The sequence below is a fragment of the Hypomesus transpacificus genome, chromosome 4, assembly GCF_021917145.1.
Source record: "Hypomesus transpacificus isolate Combined female chromosome 4, fHypTra1, whole genome shotgun sequence".
NCBI lineage: Eukaryota > Metazoa > Chordata > Actinopteri > Osmeriformes > Osmeridae > Hypomesus > Hypomesus transpacificus.
In genome coordinates, this window is record NC_061063.1 from 8,405,008 (window position 1) to 8,425,968 (window position 20,961).

General features: G+C 50.1%; 2 protein-coding genes across 3 annotated transcripts; both read left to right on the top strand.

Moving 5' to 3' along the window:
- The first annotated feature begins 7,563 nt into the window (after positions 1 to 7,563).
- On the top strand, positions 7,564 to 13,738 carry matn1 (matrilin 1). Its single transcript, XM_047019124.1, has 10 exons — positions 7,564 to 7,911; positions 9,759 to 9,943; positions 10,165 to 10,329; positions 10,476 to 10,698; positions 11,831 to 11,953; positions 12,086 to 12,258; positions 12,360 to 12,591; positions 12,821 to 12,973; positions 13,354 to 13,434; positions 13,584 to 13,738. The coding sequence occupies exons 1-10, from the start codon at positions 7,824 to 7,826 to the stop codon at positions 13,631 to 13,633; spliced, it is 1,473 nt and encodes a 490-aa protein (XP_046875080.1). The 5' UTR covers positions 7,564 to 7,823; the 3' UTR covers positions 13,634 to 13,738.
- A 1,162-nt stretch (positions 13,739 to 14,900) lies between these two features.
- sesn2 (sestrin 2) lies at positions 14,901 to 20,873 on the top strand. Of its 2 annotated transcripts, none has more exons than XM_047018919.1 (11): positions 14,901 to 15,963; positions 16,702 to 16,767; positions 16,883 to 17,071; positions 17,408 to 17,590; positions 17,745 to 17,966; positions 18,091 to 18,226; positions 18,338 to 18,453; positions 18,566 to 18,649; positions 18,854 to 18,960; positions 19,126 to 19,270; positions 20,195 to 20,873. In XM_047018919.1, exons 1-11 carry the CDS (start codon positions 15,601 to 15,603, stop codon positions 20,279 to 20,281), a joined length of 1,698 nt encoding a protein of 565 aa, XP_046874875.1. In that variant the 5' UTR covers positions 14,901 to 15,600; the 3' UTR covers positions 20,282 to 20,873. The 2 variants fall into 2 exon arrangements, with proteins under 2 accessions (XP_046874875.1, XP_046874877.1); XM_047018921.1 differs by lacking the exon at positions 14,901 to 15,963 and adding an exon at positions 16,237 to 16,391 and having other exon boundaries at positions 20,195 to 20,871.
- The last annotated feature ends 88 nt before the right edge of the window (positions 20,874 to 20,961 follow it).

A 20,961-nucleotide genomic window follows, 5' to 3' on the forward strand; every position in this document is an offset into this window, starting at 1 on the left:
CACCTAGTACACATTGTGCCCTTGTACAGACTGCCCTAGCCTACTGTGTGAGGAGCTGGAAGACGTGGAGGAAAATAACCACGGAGACAACCAGACTCAGGATGAGGAGGATGGGGAGAGAGGGGAAGAGAGGGAGAGAGAGGGTGTGAGAGAGAGGGCTGAGAGGGAGAGGGGAGGAAGAGAGAAGCGGAGAGGGGGAGACCTCATCAGGGGAGAGGGAGATGAGACAGAGGCAGGAGTGGAAGTGGAGGAAGGAGAGGGAGAACGTGGGGAGGAAGAGGAGGAGAAGGAAGGGGAGGAAGAAACAAATGGAGTGACCATTGATGAAGGGGGCGTACATGGAGGGCAGGAGGGAGCGGAGGAGAGGAGTGAGGGAGGTGAGAGTGACGCATGTGAGACCGCTGTCGCTGAGAAAGGAGAGGAGGAGGAAACGCTCGACTTCCAGAAGGGAGATGAACAGATGGACGGCAAGGCCAAGCCTTTCTGGATCGACAGCGAGGGCGGTGACGTCAAGGAAGTGGCCTGGTGCGGCGCGGACAGGGATGGCGGCGAAAGAGAGAGAAAGTTCGAAGACGAGATCCTGCTGGAACTGACCTCGGTGAATCCCGAAGGCCTGGCCGAGTCCTCTGCCGTCATTGGACCAAGCTGTGACCTGTCAGACTCTGGCTACCTGAGCTGTGAGCCAGGACTCTACTGCCCTCCTGGCCCGCTCCTCTATCCCCCAACACCCCAGCCCCAGCCCAGCCCCTCTGGCACCAGCCCCCCCCCCAGCTCCCTCCCTGACCTCCCCCCTCCTCCACCCCCTCAGCACCTGCAGGTGAGCGCAGGGGAAACGAGGGGCAGAGGGTATCTTTCTGTGCGTTCATCTCAATGCTCCCGCTTTCAAACTGTCGCCCTGAAAGTCCTCGTGTCGTCCGCTCAGGTGAAGGTGACTCAGGTGTACGCCACCCGCCACTCCGTTCACTTCCGAGCGAGGAGGAGGCGGGGCCAGGCTCCGCCCTTCCCCATGTTGCCGGTGGTGACTGTTGCCGAGCCTACGGACCCGACCCTGGCCCCGCAGCCCAAGAAGAAAACACGCACCCTCTACAGCATGGGTGAGGACTGTGTGTGTGTGTGTGTGTACGTTTGCATGAATTTGTGTTGATCTTCTGAATGATGTGTGTGTATGTGTGTGTGTGTGTGTGTGTGTGTGTGTGTGTGTAGATCAGCTAGAGCAGTTGGAGAGTATGTTTCAGGAGGAACACTATCCAGATGCAGAGAAGAGGAAAGAGATTGCCGCCACTGTGTGTGTCACCCCTCAAAGGATAATGGTGAGTACAGCTCTCCTCTCCTGGGAGACTGAGGCCAAGAGATCAGGTGGAACTGACAGAATCACCCAGACAGGTTGAGGAGGAGGTCACTGTCAGCCTGTTTCACTTTGTCAATCTCTCTGTCTCTCCACCTCTCTCTGTGTCTGCCTCTCACTCTCTCTCTCTGTCTCTTCACCTCTCTCTCTCTCTGTCTCTCTCTCTGTCTCTCCACCTCTCTCTGTGTCTGCCTCTCTCTCTGTCTCTCCACCTCTCTCTGTGTCTGCCTCTCGCTCTCTCTCTGTCTCTGTCTGTCTCTCCACCTCTCTCTGTGTTTGCCTCTCTCTCTGTCTCTCCACCTCTCTCTGTGTCTGCCTCTCGCTCTCTCTCGCTCTCTCTCTTTCTCTGTGTCTCTCTCTCTCTCTGTCTCTCCACCTCTCTCTGTGTCTGCCTCTCGCTCTCTCTCTCTGTCTCTCTCTCTCTGCCAGGTGTGGTTCCAGAACCGGAGGGCTAAGTGGAGGAAGTTAGAGCGTTCTTCCTCTGCCAAACCAGAACACAAACAGAGCCGTAAACACCGCGGCAGCCCCCGCACTGCCCACTACCCGCTTCTGGCCCCGCTGGATCCTCTCACCAGGTCAGTGTCCCCGGGGGGCTGAACCACGGGGGCTGAACCACGGGGGTCGGACCCAGGTTAGTTGTTGTTTAGGTCTTGAGCATGATGCTTCTCTTTGTAGGGGTGCAGCGTTTTCCGGAAACATCGCCCCTGCACCTCCTCCCCCTGCAGCCCCCCTACCCAGCCCCCCCAAAAGCTTGCCCTCCTACAGTGCCCTACTAGCCAGCCTACAGAGTCCTACAGGTACCACACACACTCACACTCATGATTACCATGATTACCATTCAAAACTTGGATAAAGGATCATGTGGATTATTGTTTTGGCTAATTTCCCTCCGTTGTGTGTGTGTGTGTGTGTGTGTGTGTGTGTGTGTGTGTGTGTGTGTAGGGAGAGGGGCAGGTCCATCGGGGCATCAGTCTGTGCCACAGGGGGGGCACGGAGCGTCAGTGGAGACGTGCCCCCCTCCCATGGTGAGCCCGCCCCCTCTACGGCGGGCCAGCCTGCCTCTATTCGGCAACTACAACCCTCTGAACACTGCGGCCCCCCTCCACAACCCCCCTGCCCCCGCCCCCTCGTCCTCGTCCTTCTTCCTGGACATGCTGGAGGGCAGCTCCTCCCTCCCCCACCCCGACCCCCCCGCTCGAGAACCCCAGGGGCTCAGCCTACAGACAGAGTCTGGGTCAGTACGGCACAGGAACACAAGATGATTACTATCATAATATTACTGGGTTAGCTTGCAAACCGCAAACAGGGGACTTAATGTCAAGCAATGACAGTTCTGGTGAGCTGGTATGAAGGTCTCACTGACGATGCCTCTGCATGCAACACACAGTTTTTCTAGAATAACCAGTAGTGTTACACCCAGAATGACCTGTGGCATACTGTGTGTATGACACTGAAATCTCTTTGACTTTGAGTTTGACTTTGTCATAAGGTGACGTGTTTTTCTCATCCTCAGCTCTCTGTTTGACTATGGGGAGTCCCTGGGCCATCAGAGTGGCTCTTTATCCTACCAGCTCCAGCCCTCCTACCAGGCCCAGAACCACAGCCAGAACCACAGCCAGAACCACAGCCAGAACCACAGCCAGAACCACAGCCAGAACCACAGCCAGGCCCAGGCCTCTCTCCCTCGCCTGGCCTACCTCAACCCCTCCCCCTACCTCCCTCCCAATTCTTCAGATACCAACCCCACCTCCTACCTCACCTTTGGGTCAGGTGGAGGAGGCGGGGTGGTGACCTATGGCGGCGGAGGCCCCGCCTACTTCCAGTCCCAGAGTGGAGGCCAGATCGTGCTGCAGTCTGGACCACACGGTGAGTTGCAGAAAGACAGCCCTCTCAGATCGAGCTGCTTTGAAAGACATGCCTCTGGTTTTACTCTCTGTGTGTGTGTGTGTGTCTCTAGGGGGAATAGCAGCATACCAGACCTACCCGTGGGGTGAGGTGTACAGCCAGCCAGGCATGTTCCAGCGAGCTTCGTGTCCTCAGTACACAAGCAGAGACCACGTAACAGCCTCCACCTCCTCCTCCTCCTACCCTTACACGGCCTCCGTTCCTAATCTGCTGCCCCACCGAAACTACCCCCGAGGCGGGCACGGCCCCTCGCACTCCCAGAGACCCACCGCCTCCGCCGTGCCTGCCATGTCCGCCCCGCTGCCCCCGTTCTCCAGAGCCGACGGCGCCCTGCCCAACGCGGGCCCGCCTCTGGTTCCTCACGTGAGCCCCGCCCTCCCCGAGCCCCCCCTGGAGCCCCCCTGCCTGAAGGCGGAGTACGACAGCCCCAGGGAGGTCCACAGCCATTTCCAGTGTGACTTCTCCCCCATCCACTTTTGACTGTGTGTTGTTGTTGCTGATACTCCCCTTTGATCTTTGAGATCTTTTCACTGGTTTTCCAAAGGTTCCGGAATCTAATTTATGTGTGTTTGGTTGTTCGTGTTCTATTTGTGTGTTTGTCTCTGGTTTTTGCATATTGGAGAGTCAAAGTAGAATTCATGTTTTTGTTTCGATCACAGAGTTTACATCACAAGGTTAATTGTTTAGATGACAGAAAAATACCGTTTTATTTCCTCTTAAGCCATTTAAGGGTTAATGACCGTGTTTGGCCACTAGAGTGTGCCATTTTCCGTGTAAGAGATCACAATGTTGAACATTACAGTATTTTGCCTCCCTCAAAGGATGTGTTTGTCTGTGTGTCTGTTAAGTAGCGATCCAAACAACATCTCAGTTTCTCCATCTCCCTTCTTCTCCTCTTATCAGAAATGTGTGGTGTCCAGTTTGCTTTGAGTTTGCTTTGACCTTGAGGGAATTTAATAATTGACGAGAGGGCTGGCTGGGTGATTAGATGGAGAGGGGGAAAGGGAGGGGGAGAAAGGAATACATATGTATGAGACGAGGAGGGTGATATGTGAACTGCAGATGAGGAGGGTGTTGATGGAGGTGGGAGAGGGCTTTGTCTAAGGAGGACGGGGAGGGTGGGGGAGGGGAGGAATGTGTTTTGATCTGGTGTTAACACAGAGACCATGGTTATGTAACTTCTGTATTTGGGTTTTTTAATGAACCTCTCTCTTCCTGCTCACTTGCTACCGAGCTGTTGCTGTTGGCAGGAGAGGTGATGTAGAACCTCCACACACACACACACCTCCACACACCTTCACACACCACCACACACACACACACACACACCTCCACACACACACACACACACACCTCCACACACACACACACACACACCTCCACACACACACACACACACCTACACACACACACACACACCTCCACACACACACACACCTCCACACACCTCCACACACCTCCACACACACACACACACCTCCACACACCACCACACACACACCTCCACACACACACACACCTCCACACACCTCCACACACCTCCACACACACACACACACACACCTCCACACACCTCCACACACCACACACACACACACACACACACCCACCTCCACACACACACACACCTCCACACACCTCCACACACACACACACACCTCCACACACCACACACACACACACACCTCCACACACACACACACACACCTCCACACACCTCCACACACCACCACACACACACCTCCACACACCTCCACACACCACCACACACACACCCTCTTTTTGGAAACAAAATGAGAAAAATGCAGTTGTATGCACACACTTTCCTCCATATCAGAAGGAGAGAGGCCCGTGGACCTGCACAGGAGCTCTGTTCATGTCTGGATCTGTCACAACAGCACGTGTAGCCTCGCTTTGTCTCAGCTCTGTAGGCATCTTGGTGTGAGTGTGTGAAAGCTTAGAGAAAGGCAGAGGTTATGTGTGATGAAGGCTTTCGTATAGGGTTGTGATACAGTATGTACAGACTGGTGTGTGTGTGTGTGTGTGTGGGATGGCCTCTGTCCTCCTCGTTCCCACCATCTAAATATTTACTTGGTATTCTGAGATGCAAAAAGGGAACTTGTTTCAATATTTATGGATGTGGTCAAACACGAAATCCTTACAGTCTTTCCTAACCCGCCTCTCTCTCAGACACACATACACACTCAGAGAGAAGGTAGATGAAGAAATCTTTTCATGACATAAACACAGTCTGGCTGCTGTGGAAGCCCATTATGTATGACTTGTTATGTTTTCATTGCTCAGATTTCTTTGGCGGGGCTTTAAATGAAAGAAATGTATAAATGGAGATACGGGGGAAGAGGGAATGACGAGAGAAACGAAAGAATAGGGTGGTGGAGAAAAGAGGAAGTCAGAAGGAGATGAGTGGAAGGGCCTGTGGTAGACATTGGAGAGTAATAGTTCTTTCAAAACAAGTTCTGAATTGTAGACAGGGTTAGAGTTGTGAACCTAAGATACATGCACGTATTGTAGTCCTTCTAATTCTTAATAATTAATTATTGCTAATATTGTCGGGCAGAGCTAGTTCCATTAGTGTGTGTGTGTTCTTCCAATGTTGGAAACCATTCCTAGAGATGGCATCCAGGAATATTGACTTGCTTTCATCTGTCGCCCTCCTGTAAAACACACACGTACACACGTACACACACACACGAACACACACGTACACACACACACGTACACACACGAACACACACACACGAACACACACGTACACACACACACGTACACACACGAACAAACACACACGTACACACACGTACACACACACACGTACACACACACACGTACACACACGTACACACACGTACAAACACACACGTACACACACACACGTACACACACGTACACACACACACGTACACACACGTACACACACGTACACACACACACGTACACACACGAACACGAACACATCCCCTCTGTTGACTTTGCTGTGTGTTGAGTAGGAAGTCTGTCTGGGCAGTTACTGTACTGCTTCACCTCACATTCCCCCTCCACTCCCCCCCTCAATCAGGGCTTGTTCAGGGGGGGGGGGGGGGGGGGGTGCTCAAGGGGAGGGCGGGGGGGGGCACCGAGGAATGTGGGGTTGGGTTAGGTGGGGTGGGAGAAGTCTGGAGGAAAACAGGGGTCTCTGTTCTGTGTTCCATGTTAGAGAGAGATGGGGAGAATATTTGGATGAGAGTGTGTTTTCTGTTTAATGTCTTGAGTAGTGGGGACCAGAGCTGGCCTGACCGTTACTGAGTGAAGCAGGGTGGGAAGAAGAGAAAGACAGGCACAGGAGTAGACCAACACAACGTTTAACCATGAAATTAGTATAATGGTCTTAAACATGGCAGTGGAAATGTGGTGCTTTCCTAAGAGAAGAGAGAGGAAGGGAAGGACACATTGCACAGTGTTGTAACAAGCCCCCGTGGACACATACGGAGAAAATGGAACAACCTGTACTGTATGCAGGTAATTGTACAATTTGACACACACACACACACACATGCTTGAAGGCAAACCTCTCTCTCACCCAGATGGTCTGATACAGAGGACAGATATCCCACAGTCAATCAGAATCAGTTTGTTAGATGTTGCATTCCATAAACACACTGTGAAACATCTGTGCGTGCGTACACGCACACACACGCACACACACATCTATGGCCAGAGTAACGGGAACACTGTATGCTGTGTATGGGGGCTCGCTTTCACTTCCGGACCATAAATGTGTGTTTGCTATACGAGGGAACACCGGAGAAAAGAGGAATTCATGTTCGTGTTTATTTGAGCTTTTTGCCAAATCCAACCTCGGGTGGTGCCGGCCCGCACCCTGTGCTAAGCCCCATGAGGTCCTGTACCCCCAACTTCACACACACACACACACACGCACACACACACACACACTGCCATGGTACATGTGTATACCCCCCACACACACACTCACTTGCCCACTCAAACACATACAGAACATACACACACACACACACACATACACATATCCACACACATTGGAAATACTGAATGCAGACTCCATAAACACACACCACACATACACACACACACACTCACTTGCCCACTCCAACCCTATAGAACATTTATACACCTTTTACACTCAAATATACCATCCTCCATCCTACTTACATCAAGGTGTGTTTGTTTTTCCCTGCCCACCATTTAAGGTCCTCCCAAAGCAGGTATTTCCCTACACACACACACACACCACGCACACACACCACGCACACACCGTGGCGGTATAGAGGGGGGCTGTCTGTGGGAAAGTGTGAAGCAGTTGCATTGATAACCTGCAGTTGGGAGAGAGAGAGTCTCACTTTGTGGCCGTCCCTGCCTGGTCCTCTTCTCCTCCTGCCCTGAAACCCAGTCTCCCTCACCCAGAGTCTCCCTCACCCAGAGTCTCCCTCACCCAGAGTCTCCCTCACCTGGGCTCCTGTCTGGGACTGCGTCTGGTCGTCCGCTTGCTCACTCGACCCTCCGCTCCTCCACTCCGCTCCTCTTCCCCTCGGTCGTCATGACGCGCTCACCGCCGTTGTTCCTGCTTCTGCTTGGCCTCATGGGAGCTCACGCCACCGTGGACGTCCGCACCGCCGCCGCCATGGGTAAGATCTGGTCTGATCTGGTCTGATCTGGTCTGATCCTGACCTTCAGATCTGACCTTTAACCTCTAAAGCCACAATACAATTAAGATCGCTAAGATTGACTCTCGGTCAAAAGTGTATTACTGATGCTTTTGAAGATCGTGCTGTGGACGTACTGTCCAAGACTTCTTCCCTGTCTTAACCCCTGGCGTGAATACAGTTGAGTTCTATTAAGGGAACGCCAACGAGCCTCTGAGTTTGACACCGAACTCGGATAGCGTAAACCTGCAGGCTCAGACTTCTAACAGGTTCCTGTGGTCCATGTTGACCCTCCAGCTTCTGTGTAGGGGTGCTGTGTGAGGGAGCAGTGTGGATCCGCCTCAAGGGGCTCCACAGCTGGATTTAACTTGGTCCATGTTGACCCTCCAGCTTCTGTGTAGGGGTGCTGTGTGAGGGAGCAGTGTGGATCCGCCTCAAGGGGCTCCACAGCTGGATTTAACTTGGTCCATGTTGACCCTCCAGCTTCTGTGTAGGGGTGCTGTGTGAGGGAGCAGTGTGGATCCGCCTCAAGGGGCTCCACAGCTGGATTTAACTTGACTAACCTCACTTGGAGGATTTTTTATCTTCATCTTTTTATCTTCATCGTTTTAGGTGATACTGGGTGTCCATAGGTGGTTGAGAACTGTTTTGTGGAAAGATAATGTGGGATTAATGGACATTGTGTGGACTGGATTAATATGAGACTTTAAGTTAACCATGCATTTTATCCTTGTGTTGCTTAGTATACATGTGAATATGGTTTTCAGGTCTGTGGGTTGGGTATAGGGTGTGCAGATGCTGTGTGTGTGGGTTGTATACAGTGTGTGTGTATGTTCAGTGTTGAATGGAGGAGGGGGGGGTGAGATATGGATTGAGGGAGGGAGAGAGGTGAAGGGAGAGAAGGGAGATCAGTGATGTTTAATACCCGTGTATTTCAGGGATCCTACAACTCCTAAAATGTCAAATCAATATTTCTATCATTCTTGATTTCTATAGCTGACATTATGATTGGATTGAATGGTAGTTTCGATGGATATTTATTCTGGAAACATCCTTTTTTGGGGGTGTGATTACATCTTCCTCAATCTCTATATCCTTGTATTGCTTTATCTCTCTTTTTCGTCTTTTTCTATCTCTCTCTCACATACCCTCTTTCTCTATTACTCTCTTTTTCACACACACACACACACACACACACACACACACACACACACACACACACACACACACACACATACACATACACACGCTAGAGGACTGTTGGTAGGCAGATACACACACAGCTTTAAGTGCTTCGTGACCTTAAACTGGACAAACTGGTTGATTGATCTTTTGATCAGTTTCATGCGTATCTTCCTCATTCCTTTTTGAAACCTGCCGTCCATTCCTCCTCTCATCAGCCGTTCCCTCCATCCCCGCGGTCTGCTACTTTCTACCATCCTCCTCCTCTCTCTCTTCCACAACCTCCCACATCTCCCTCTGCATCTCACCATCCCTACAAGCCCCTCCCCCTCCTCTCTAGCTCTCCTCCCACTGCTCACTTCCTCCCCTCCCTCCTCTCCTCTCTCTCTACACTCAGTCCAGACAGACGCACAATGTGAAGTTTGTTTCCTTCAACAGTTTCCCCATAAAAAACATAACTTCATGATTGATTGCCATGAAATGGACTCCCTTCATCCACTCATCCTAAAATAAACATTCTATGCAGATGAGGGAACAATCATCTCAATTGTAATTCTTAGATTATTATATATATATCATTATATATATATATATATTCAATGATATGTCATAATACTAGTTCCTGATGGTTCTCTCTGCCTGTGTAGCGGCTGGACTGTGCAACACCCGTCCTACAGACCTGGTCTTCATCGTGGACAGCAGTCGCAGTGTGCGCCCGTCAGAATTCGAGCAGGTCAAAGTGTTCCTGGCCAAGGTCATCGAGGGCCTTGATGTGGGCCCCGATGCCACCCGGGTGGGAGTGGTCAACTACGCCAGCCGCGTCAAGAACGAGGTGTGTGTGGTTGTGTGTGTGGTTGTGTGTGTGTGTTGTTGTGCGCGTGTGGTTGTGCGTGTGTGGTTGTGTGTTTGTGGTTGTGTGTGTGTGCATCAACTCTGTTTGAGGTTCAGGCCAACGTGTTACTGAACCAACATTGGGATTCAGGTTCGAACTAACATGGCAGCAGGTTCATCTGACCACCGCTGTGACCCAGTCCACCTGATGTGTTGCTGCAGGTCTCTCTGAAGACCCACCGCACCAAGGCAGGCCTGGTGAAGGCTGTGACCAAGATCGAACCCCTCTCCACTGGAACCATGACCGGCCTGGCCATCCAGTTTGCCTTGAACGTCGCCTTCAGTGAGGCTGAAGGGGCGCGGGTGAAATCCCCAGACATCAGCAAGGTCTGACCCTCACACACACATGCACACACACACACACACACACACACACATACTCATGCACACACAACACACTCACCATAAACCTTGGGCTCCCTTATTTCATGCATATCCACCATCCTCCCTGCTCTACCCCCCACCCCCAACAGGTTGCCATCATCGTGACAGACGGCCGCCCCCAGGACAACGTGCGCGAGGTGGCGGTGCGCGCTCGCGAAGCGGGCATCGAGTTGTTTGCCATCGGCGTGGGCCGCGTGGACATGAACACGCTGAAGCAGATGGCCAGCGAGCCGCTGGACGACCACGTGGACTACGTGGAGAGCTACGGCTTCATCGAGAAACTCACCAAGAAGTTCCAGGAGGCTTTCTGTGGTAAGAAAGACAGGAAGGAATGAAAAGAGAAGTGGGGGAGGGAGGGAGGGGGAGGAGGGAGTGGAGAGGAAAGAGAAAGTTTAGCCGGTGTAGTTCGGTTAAACTCACTCCTCAAGTATGCAATAGGCCACCCGCGTCAATCAATGGCTAGTTTTTCGTTGGCGTAGCTGGTAGTGGTCGCGCTTGGGATGCCAGAGGTGGCAAGTTCGATCCCAGCGAGGGGCGAACATCTGCCAAGTGTACCTCTGATGGAGCAAGACCATGTCTGTTACATAAAATACAAAAATAAAATAACTGGAGCTATAATAGACAACGCACGAGGAGTACACAACCGCTACAAAAGCAGAGTAAGTTAACGAGATTACCTCCACTTCACCAAGATCCGCTCCTTCACAAAAGGAGCTGGCCTGTTGGGCTTTGCACCCATGGTAAGGTTCAGGGGCTGCATTTCATTTCAAAACATTGTTCTCTGCCCTTCTGTTCTGTTTTATGACATCATGCACATCGAACATGTTTTGTTTAGAGAACCAAAGGGAGTGAACAACTTTTTGGAATGAAATGCAGCCTAGCTTTTCAGCGTCCCTTTCTGTATTTGGGCGCGACTGAAGCGCCTGTGATTAGTGTTCCCTTAGGGTTGATTCAAAAGTATTTTCCAATCAGTGAAGCTCCTTAAAAAGCGGAGCCTCCAGCACTTTGACTGGCACCTACTTGCAGCCAATCATGTTGCAGGGATTCCCAAAGGGGTGGAGCTGCACGTGCACAGGTTTGGGTTGTTATTGGACGAGCCTGTACCATAATTTGGAATCTAATTGGATTGGTACAGATTACTTCAATACTTCCCACCCTGTCAAGTTTAATGGTCCACTGTACCCTTATGTTAATATAGAATCTAAATAAATTATTTTGAAGATCACCAACTCAATAAATCACAGTGGATCATTAAAATATTACATTTTCCTCAGTTTTCAAACTGACATAGTTTTATTCTCATCCCCTAACCCCTCACCACCCGACTGTGTGTGTCTGCGTTTGTGTGTGTGTGATGTGTTTCTGTGTGTTTTTGCTTTTTGTGTGTGTATGCGTGTGCGTGTTTTTGCTTCTGTGTGTGCGTATCTCTGCATGCGAACCACAGTGTCGGACCTGTGTGCCACTGGAGATCATGACTGTGCGCAGGTATGCATCAGCAGCCCTGGATCATTCAAGTGCGCCTGTAAAGATGGCTTCACCCTAATGGCCGATGGGCGCAGCTGCAGTGGTGAGTGTGTGTATGTGGGTGTGTGTGAGAGAGAGAGAGAGAAAGAGAGAGAGGGAGAGAGAGAGAGAGGTTTGTGTCTGTGTCTGTTCCTAACACCGTCCTTCACGCCTCCCTCCCTCCATCCCTCCTAAGCCTGCAGCAACGCTGCCACAGACGTGGTGTTCCTCATCGACGGCTCCAAGAGCGTGCGGCCAGAGAACTTTGAGCTGGTGAAGAAGTTTATCAACCAGATCGTCGACAAACTGGACGTGTCGGAGACCAAGGCCCACGTGGGGCTGGTGCAGTACTCGAGCGCTGTCAAACAGGTGGGTCAGTGTGTGTGTGTTTGTCTATGTTTGCATAACGTTTGTTTGTTTTATAGACGACCTCACACGCGCACCCTTTTCTCGTATTATTATGTCTTCAGGAGTTCCCCCTCGGTCGCTACAACAACAAGAAGGACCTGAAGGATGCTGTGAAGAAGATGGCCTACATGGAGCGTGGGACCATGACCGGCCAGGCCCTGCGTTACCTGACCGACAGCAGCTTCACGCCGTCTCAGGGGGCACGGCCCGGGGTCGCCAAGGTGGGCATTGTCTTCACCGACGGCAGGAGCCAGGACTATATCGGAGAAGCCGCCCGCAAGGCCAAGGAAAACGGTAAAAGGGGGAGATGGAAGGAGGCTAGGGGTGTGTGCTGAAGGAGGGAAGTGGGGTTTGGGGTGTATAAGTGTACTGGGAGTTCTCGGTGAGAACTTTGAAGGTCAAAAGAGTACCTGATGGTCAAATGAGTACCAGAGTAACTGACATTTTTTTTTATCTAGGTTATAAACAAGTGAGGGAGGGAAAAAAAAACCTGAATGTACCTCCTGTTTGGTGCTTGTTTCAGGCTTCAAGATGTACGCCGTGGGGGTTGGCAATGCAGTTGAGGATGAGCTGAGAGAGATCGCCTCAGACCCCACTGGGGAACACTACTTCTACACCGCCGACTTCAAAGCTATGACCCAGATCGCTAAGAAGCTGCAGATCAACATCTGTCAAGGTCCCACACACACACTCCCTCACACATACACTCCCTCACACACACACTCCCTCACACATACACCCAGGGCCGGTCCTTCCTACAGGCGACATAGGCAGCCGCCTAGGGCGGCATGAAGAGGGGGGCGGCATTTTCCCGTCACGTCATATATCCGCGTTACATTCGGGGGGGGCGCCCTGGGGGGGGGGGGGCAGCATTACAATTTGCGCTCCCGTGGGTGCTGTTGATACATTTAGCTTAGAGCACCAGATGTGCAAGGACTGGTACTGCACACACCCTCTACGTAAACACACCTCTCTCACACTTATTGTGTTGCCAGATGTACCACAAAGGTTTTTCAGAGCAGTGCCTTATTCTGAGGCGGTTCTTCTGTTCCACAGAGGAAGACCCATGTGAATGTGACTCCCTTGTAAAGTTCCAGAAAAAAGTAGAAGATGCCCTGCAGGTGCTAACGAAAAAACATATCCTTCAACTGTCGAGTGCTTCAGGATGTGTTATTGGTGGTGAGAAGGGAAGATCTACGTGTGAGTGTTTGTGATTGGTTAAGATTGTTGTGAATGTCCTTGAAGGTTCTGTCTTCTGTCTGTGGATTCCTTGACTGTGATTTCACTGGAGACCGTGTCCAAGAAGATTGCTGCGCTGGAGAACAAAATCGTCTGAGGACTCACACACATCCCTCGTCAATAACGCCCCCCCCCCCCTCTCTCCACCCACACACACATACACACACACACACACTATTTACTTCCTGTACATTACAGAAAATGAGTCTGTGAGAACCTGGACCCCTATTCCTTTCCCTCTTTCCCCCTGCCCTCTTTATCTCCGCTTCTGTCCGTCTCAGCTTGTCCATCACTGGTCTCTTTGGAGACGAAGCACTTGTCGCCATGTTGACTGGGGAGAGATCCTTGGTTTGTGTGTGCTCCTGAAAGTCTTCTCCCATTGGCAGCCTCTGTGTGTGTTAATAAAAGTCTTCCCTCATAGGGAATCGGTGATTGTACACTGAAGGGTCCTCACTAAGGCAGCTTGCGTGTACTGTAAAGTCTTCCTCCATCGACAGCTTGCGTGTGCGCACTGAAAAGTCTTCCCCTATTGGCGGCCTCTGTGTGTGCACTATAAAGTCTTCCTTGAAGAGTTTGTGTCCTGTCATACCCCAATAGAGCATCACATCACCTTTACATTTTGATCTGTTTTGTCTCCTCTCCCTTTTATCTCTCCTTCCTCCCTTGCTTGTACCTTCCCTATTTTTCCAAAACACAAAGGTATCTTTCATTTTATATGGAATATATATATAAAGGTAATTTAATATAAGACTGGTCTTGAAGATACATGTGTTCATGCTTTTTTATTTTCCTAAATAAAGATGATTCAGGAAGTAAACATTGGGAGATCATAAAACTGCAATTATAAACAACATGTGTGTGAGGGGATATGCTGCACTCACCAAAACATACAACCATACAACCAGGACTCGAAATTATGGCTTGGTTGAGCTACAGCCACACCATGAATTGTGTTAGCCCCACCATGAAACAAGCAAGCAAATTGTGTATTCTATCGTGTATGTATTCACATTGAAATTCAGACATTGATTTGAGCCCCACGACTGTATGGATTACTTAAATAGTGTTGTAAATAACCTAGACCCATGTCAGAATGTCAAAATACAAAAACACAAGAATTTACATTTTGGGACAGTCAAGTTCAGTTGGGGACCGTTAATTTTACACTTTTGAAGTGTACTGGGACAGTGAGGAAACATTTAGTTGCGAGCCCTTCATACAACCATGGTCCATGCAAGCACACTCACAAGATCATCTGACTGTTGGAGATAGTTCCGGTTTAATGATCCACGTTTAAAAAGCTTCCTCTTTTGCATCGTATGTCACGACACAAACAGTAGTATTTTAACTGACAAGACATGTTGGAATGAAATAAGGATCAGGAGTTGAGATTTAAGTAAAATGTATGTTACTGATTAGATAACTAGTATAATCAGGCAAACCATCTTAAAAGTAATGTCTGACGTCACCAGTTTGTCAGCGCTTTCTGGTGCTAATCAATGACCCCGGCGACAAACGAAAAGTCTTGATGCAAGTTCGCCAACTTTTAAACACAGATAACTAGCAAGCTTACTCGATGAGTACCACTTTGACTATAGTATTATTTGACACTGGCAAAAGCACTGTGGCAAACAAACAAGAGCCTTCATTTTGTTTAATGGAAACGTACAGGATTGCACAAACTAGCGATTCAACTCTTACCTACCTAGGCTAGCATTACAGTAGCTAAGCTGTTAGCCTAGCTTGCCAGCAGCCTTGTCTGTTCTGAGTTCAGTGAACGCCAGTTGGTTGCACAGTGTTAGATAGTTAGCTCTAGCTAGATTACTAGCTTGCTACGAAGAGCGGTCGGCTTTTCGTTCATTTGCAGATAGCTAATGTATGGCAATTGAATTGGCAGATCACTGTCGATAACTGCGCATTATCAACCCTTTCTAAATGTAAATCTAGTGAGCTAACCTCTTACACTTGATTTTGTGTTTAGTCTACTGTAGCTGTATGTTGCGCGAGCTTTACTGGTAGATAGCTAGCATCTCAGTAGTCTACTATCAAGTCAAGATTTAAGAGATGGCGCAGGAGCAAGCCGCGAACGTACAGTGCGATTGTACTACTAACGGGAAGAGCAAACAAGGTTTGGGAATCAATCCTTCAAACGGACAACCCAGTCTTCAACACCAGACCGATGTCGAGTCAGAACCCGAACTTGGACCAAACCCCAAGAGCTTTTCACGTCTGTGCAGTAGAGACAAAGCCGAGCGAGACGCAGCTTTGGTCGAGCTGACCCAAAGCATAATGGCCTGTTTGGGTCTAGATCGACCCGGTTCCGCTCGGATCGATAAAAACACCCTGGTGCAGCTTCTCCGAGTATCTCACTCGTGCCCTTTACTGGAGGTTCGCGAAAAAGCAGCTGAACTGTTACAAACTGCACAGGTAGGCTTTAAGTAATTCAAATATTCACTTTAGAGCTGGGATATAGTGAGTTTGTGGAACGTCTGATAGCTTAACACAGCTTTCATATGTAGCTACAAACTATTCCAAACGACAACTTTCACCAATTTGAAAGGTTATAAATATGGAGGACTTGAATAATTTGACTTTTCCATGACACATGACTCGGCTGACATCATTATTTTATTTGAATTAATTTGTATTCTTGCATGTCGATTTCATCAGGTGTGATGCAAGATTCTAGCATTTTACAGTGACAAACCACGCCCCCTTATGGTGTACAAAACAGACACACCCCCCTTTCAATCCAGCAGCTGAGAAACAAAATATTTTCCGCAGATCGTGCAGTAGTTTTCAACACAGGAGTTATTAATTGATTGTCATTATCTGTACCCGTTTGGTGAAAGGCAGTGAGTACGAACGTTTGAAATTAAATGTGAAGTTAACCAGTTGACACTAGGACATGGTAACACGCTACAGATATTGTTGTGGTCTTACCACACTTTCAGTTCTCCTTTGTTGTTATTGTGGATTGTAAGATTTTCATAGAAGTGAACCTACTAGGTACTCCTAGACTGTTTTAATCAAACTTTTTTCTTAACCCCTTTCTCTCCTTCTCTTTCTCTCCTTTTCTTTCTATCCTTCTCTTTCTCTCCCTCTCTCTCTCCCTCTCCTTCTCCTTTTCTCCCTCTCCTTCTCTTTCTCTCCCTCTGTTTTTAGGAGCGAGGTGTGGAGGTACCCCGGGCTTTAGCTCCAGGTCCAAGTGCCTTCATCCCAACTAAACAGGTGCGTCTTTCTATTGGGTGCGCGTGCATGTGCACAGTAGCAGGAAACATATTCCTGCCTGGTAAGACTATTGACGTAACGTAACGACTGCATGCCTGTGCTCCTGGCTCCTCAGATTCTGGAGGAGGGGCTAGACCAGAAAGTCCTGATGGAAGCTTTCCTCTCATTGGGCCGTCTGGATCACATCACCATGGTGATGGCGCTGCACCCCGCCTACCTCAGCTGCTTCCTGCGTACCCAGCATGCTCTGCTGCAGCTGGACGGCCCATTGCCACACCCCTGGAGACACTACATCGTTATCATGGTGAGGGACGGACACTGACCTCAGCCTGCCTGTCTGTGATTGGTGTTTCCGTGAAGTCCATCAAATCACGATTTCAAACCCGATTTCAAACAGTGACACGTATTGTTTTAAGCAGTGTGTTGTATTGTAAGTGCATGAATTACATTGTCATTTAGCAGACGCTCTTATCCAGAGCGACTTACAATAAGTACAGGGACATTCCCCCCGAGGCAAGTAGGGTGAAGTGCCTTGCCCAAGGACACAACGTCATTTGGCACGGCGGCGACCTTCTGATTACTAACCCGACTCCCCGAGCCATCTGACTAACTATCCCGTGTGTTTTGTCTGTCTCTCCAGGCGGCAGCTCGTCACCACTGTTCCTACCTGGTGCAGCAGCACAGGGCCAGCTTCCTGGAGGTGGGTGGGGAGGAGGGCTGGCTTGCAGGGCTGCAGCATGCCCCGCCCAAACTCCAGAGTCTCAACACAATAAACAAGCTGCTGGCACACCGCCCCTGGCTTATAACCCAGCAGCATATCCAGGTTAGACACGCACTCGCTCTCTCACTGATGGGAAAAACGTCTGATAAGGTCTATGAAATAAAACGTATGTAACTTTTTAACATTGTATTTATGTAATATTTAAAAAGTCGATTCAACTGATGCCACATTCTATTCCTGTTTCTCCGACTGACAGGAGCTAGTTTGTCCCGGGGCCGAATCTCGCTGGTCATTGGCCGAGCTGATCCATGCCGTGGTTCTAATAACGCACGCTCACTCGCTGTCGTCCTTCTCCTGGGGGTGTGGCCTAAACCCTGAACCTGACCACACAGGAGGCCACGCCTTTAACCCGCCGTCGCCCAAAAGTCACCGACCACGCAGTCCTAGTAGCCCCGCCCATGAGGATGGCAGACAGGAGGTGTGGCTCACTGTCTCGTGTTCGGTCCTCCGCCAACGGTAATCTCTTGACACGTACTCCTGCTCTAAGCGCTTTTTTTCTCTCCCCCTCTCTCTTCCTGTATGTGTGGTGTTTCTCTATCCAGTTAGTGGACGGAGGGATGGAGGTGGAGGTGCTACTGAGGAGGATGGAGGAGCTGCAGCAGCAGGTGGAGGAAGAATGCAGTCAAGAGGAGCTCATCACTCGCTTCGAGAGGGAGAGAAGTGAGAGCATACCCACAGGTATGGCTGGCCTCTCCGTCACTCAGACACGCACTTATGATGGAAGACGCACGCGCCCACACACGCGCACACCAAAGGCAAATAAGACTGACATTTGACCTGTGTGTGTAGCGGTGGTGCGAGGAGCCACTTCTAACTTGGTCTTGAGGTTCGTGGAGGATCCAGAGTTCAGCTACGAGGATTTCGCTCCCAGAGGAGAGCAATCCCCCCCCACAATGAGAGCACAGGTGTGTGTTTATGAAAAACACTCTCCACCAATCACTGGTCTCTGTCGGGTTCATTGTAGGTGTTTATGTTATACGTGCTCTCTGTAGACATGCATGTTTTGTGTTTGTGTAGGACTACTCCTGGGAAGACCACGGCTTCTCGCTTGTCAACAGACTTCTGCCTGACATGGGACAGCTACTGGATAAAAAGTTCCAGGTGACCTTTAACCCCTCCACTTCAACCTGCGAACTCTGCCACAGCCAAGGCCTTGACATCATCGCCATCCGTGGCAGAAGCATTTAGCATTAAGCAGATGTGTGATATCTGTAGAGTCAGTGAATTTGTAGTGATGATAAAGTGATGGAGGGGTGGGTGGAGTGATGGTTGTCATGGTGACGTTCTCTACTCCTATGTCCTTAGGTCGTGTACGGGTTAACGTATCACAGGATGGCCATGCACGAGGGAGTGGACACGCAAACCCTCCGGAAAGCCCTGTGGAACTACATCCAGTGTGTCTATGGAATACGGTGTGTCTCTCTGTCTCTCACTATATATTTTCCTCTGTCTCTCACTCTCTTTCTGTTTCTGTCTTTTACTCTCTCAAGCTGTCTCGCTCTCCCTCTCTCTTTCACCCTCTCTCTGTTTTTCTACAAACACGCCAGTATGACTCACTGACAGTTGTGTGTGTGCAGTTATGACGATTACGACTACGGCGAGGTCAACGTGCTGTTGGAGCGCGCCCTGAAGGTGTACGTCAAGACGGTAGCGTGCCACCCCGAGCAGACCACCTCCAGAACCTACGCTTCCTTCTGGAGACACTTCCACCACTCGGAGAAGGTGAGGCTCACACTCTAGCCGTGTCTCGTGTGTGTGTGTGTCCGAGAGTGTCAGGTGTGCTGCTAACCGCTCCCTGTGTCTCAGGTGTGCTGCTAACCCCTCCCTGTGTCTCAGGTGTGCTGCTAACCCCTCCCTGTGTCTCAGGTGTGATGCTAACCCCTCCCTGTGTCTCAGGTGTGCTGCTAACCCCTCCCTGTGTCTCAGGTATGCTGCTAACCCCTCCCTGTGTCTCAGGTGTGATGCTAACCCCTCCCTGTGTCTCAGGTGTGCTGCTAACCCCTCCCTGTGTCTCAGGTGTGCTGCTAACCCCTCCCTGTGTCTCAGGTGTGCTGCTAACCGCTCCCTGTGTCTCAGGTGTGATGCTAACCCCTCCCTGTGTCTCAGGTGTGATGCTAACCCCTCCCTGTGTCTCAGGTGTGATGCTAACCGCTCCCTGTGTCTCAGGTGTGATGCTAACCCCTCCCTGTGTCTCAGGTGTGATGCTAACCGCTCCCGGTGTCTCAGGTGTGCTGCTAACCGCTCCCTGTGTCTCAGGTGTGATGCTAACCCCTCCCTGTGTCTCAGGTATGATGCTAACCCCTCCCTGTGTCTCAGGTGTGATGCTAACCCCTCCCTGTGTCTCAGGTGTGCTGCTAACCCCTCCCTGTGTCTCAGGTGTGCTGCTAACCCCTCCCTGTGTCTCAGGTGTGCTGCTAACCCCTCCCTGTGTCTCAGGTGTGCTGCTAACCCCTCCCTGTGTCTCAGGTGTGATGCTAACCCCTCCCTGTGTCTCAGGTGTGATGCTAACCGCTCCTGGTGTCTCAGGTGTGATGCTAACCCCTCCCTGTGTCTCAGGTGTGATGCTAACCCCTCCCTGTGTCTCAGGTGTGCTGCTAACCCCTCCCTGTGTCTCAGGTGTGCTGCTAACCCCTCCCCTCTCTGCAGGTGCACCTCAACCTGCTGCTGATGGAGGCTCGACTTCAAGCTGCCCTGCTGTACACTCTGCGAGCCATCACACGTCACATGACATGATGGTGCAGGTGCACCGTGACACACACTACATACTGTTTACGTCGCAATGATATGCACGCTCACTTACTCTAAGCTGTAGCACTACACACACACACACACACACACACACACACACACCACACCACACCACACGTACGTAGGCCCCCTTTACCTAGTACACTACACTGTGTGTGTACACTGTACACATGAACTCTAAGGTGAATGTTTTTTGATATTGATTGATCAGGTTTAGCTATTTTGTTTAAATGCATGTGTGTGTGTTTGTGCACCAATGTGTGTCGTTTACTCTTTTGCACTCAGTGTTACTTCTGGTATTTCCAGCAAATGGCACATTGACCTATAGGAAACATTGTGGAACAGTCTTATCTGGATCCGTGTGATCTTTTATGAATGTGAAAGTTCCCAGTGGTCCGTTTTACCCATGTTGCAGTATTTTAAATCATATCTTTGCTGGAAATAAATACCTCAAGCTTAAGCCCTATGTTATGGTACAGCTAGCGCTTTTTACAGCAGCTAGCTAGCTACATCTCTACCTGGGCAACGCATCTGTTACAAGCATCCAACCCTAGGTGTAATTGTATTTTTTTGTGTACAATAAAATATATATTTTATCAAAAGATGTTTGTAATATTTTAAATGTAACTTTAACATTTTAAATGTTTAAGTTCGAAGTGAACCTT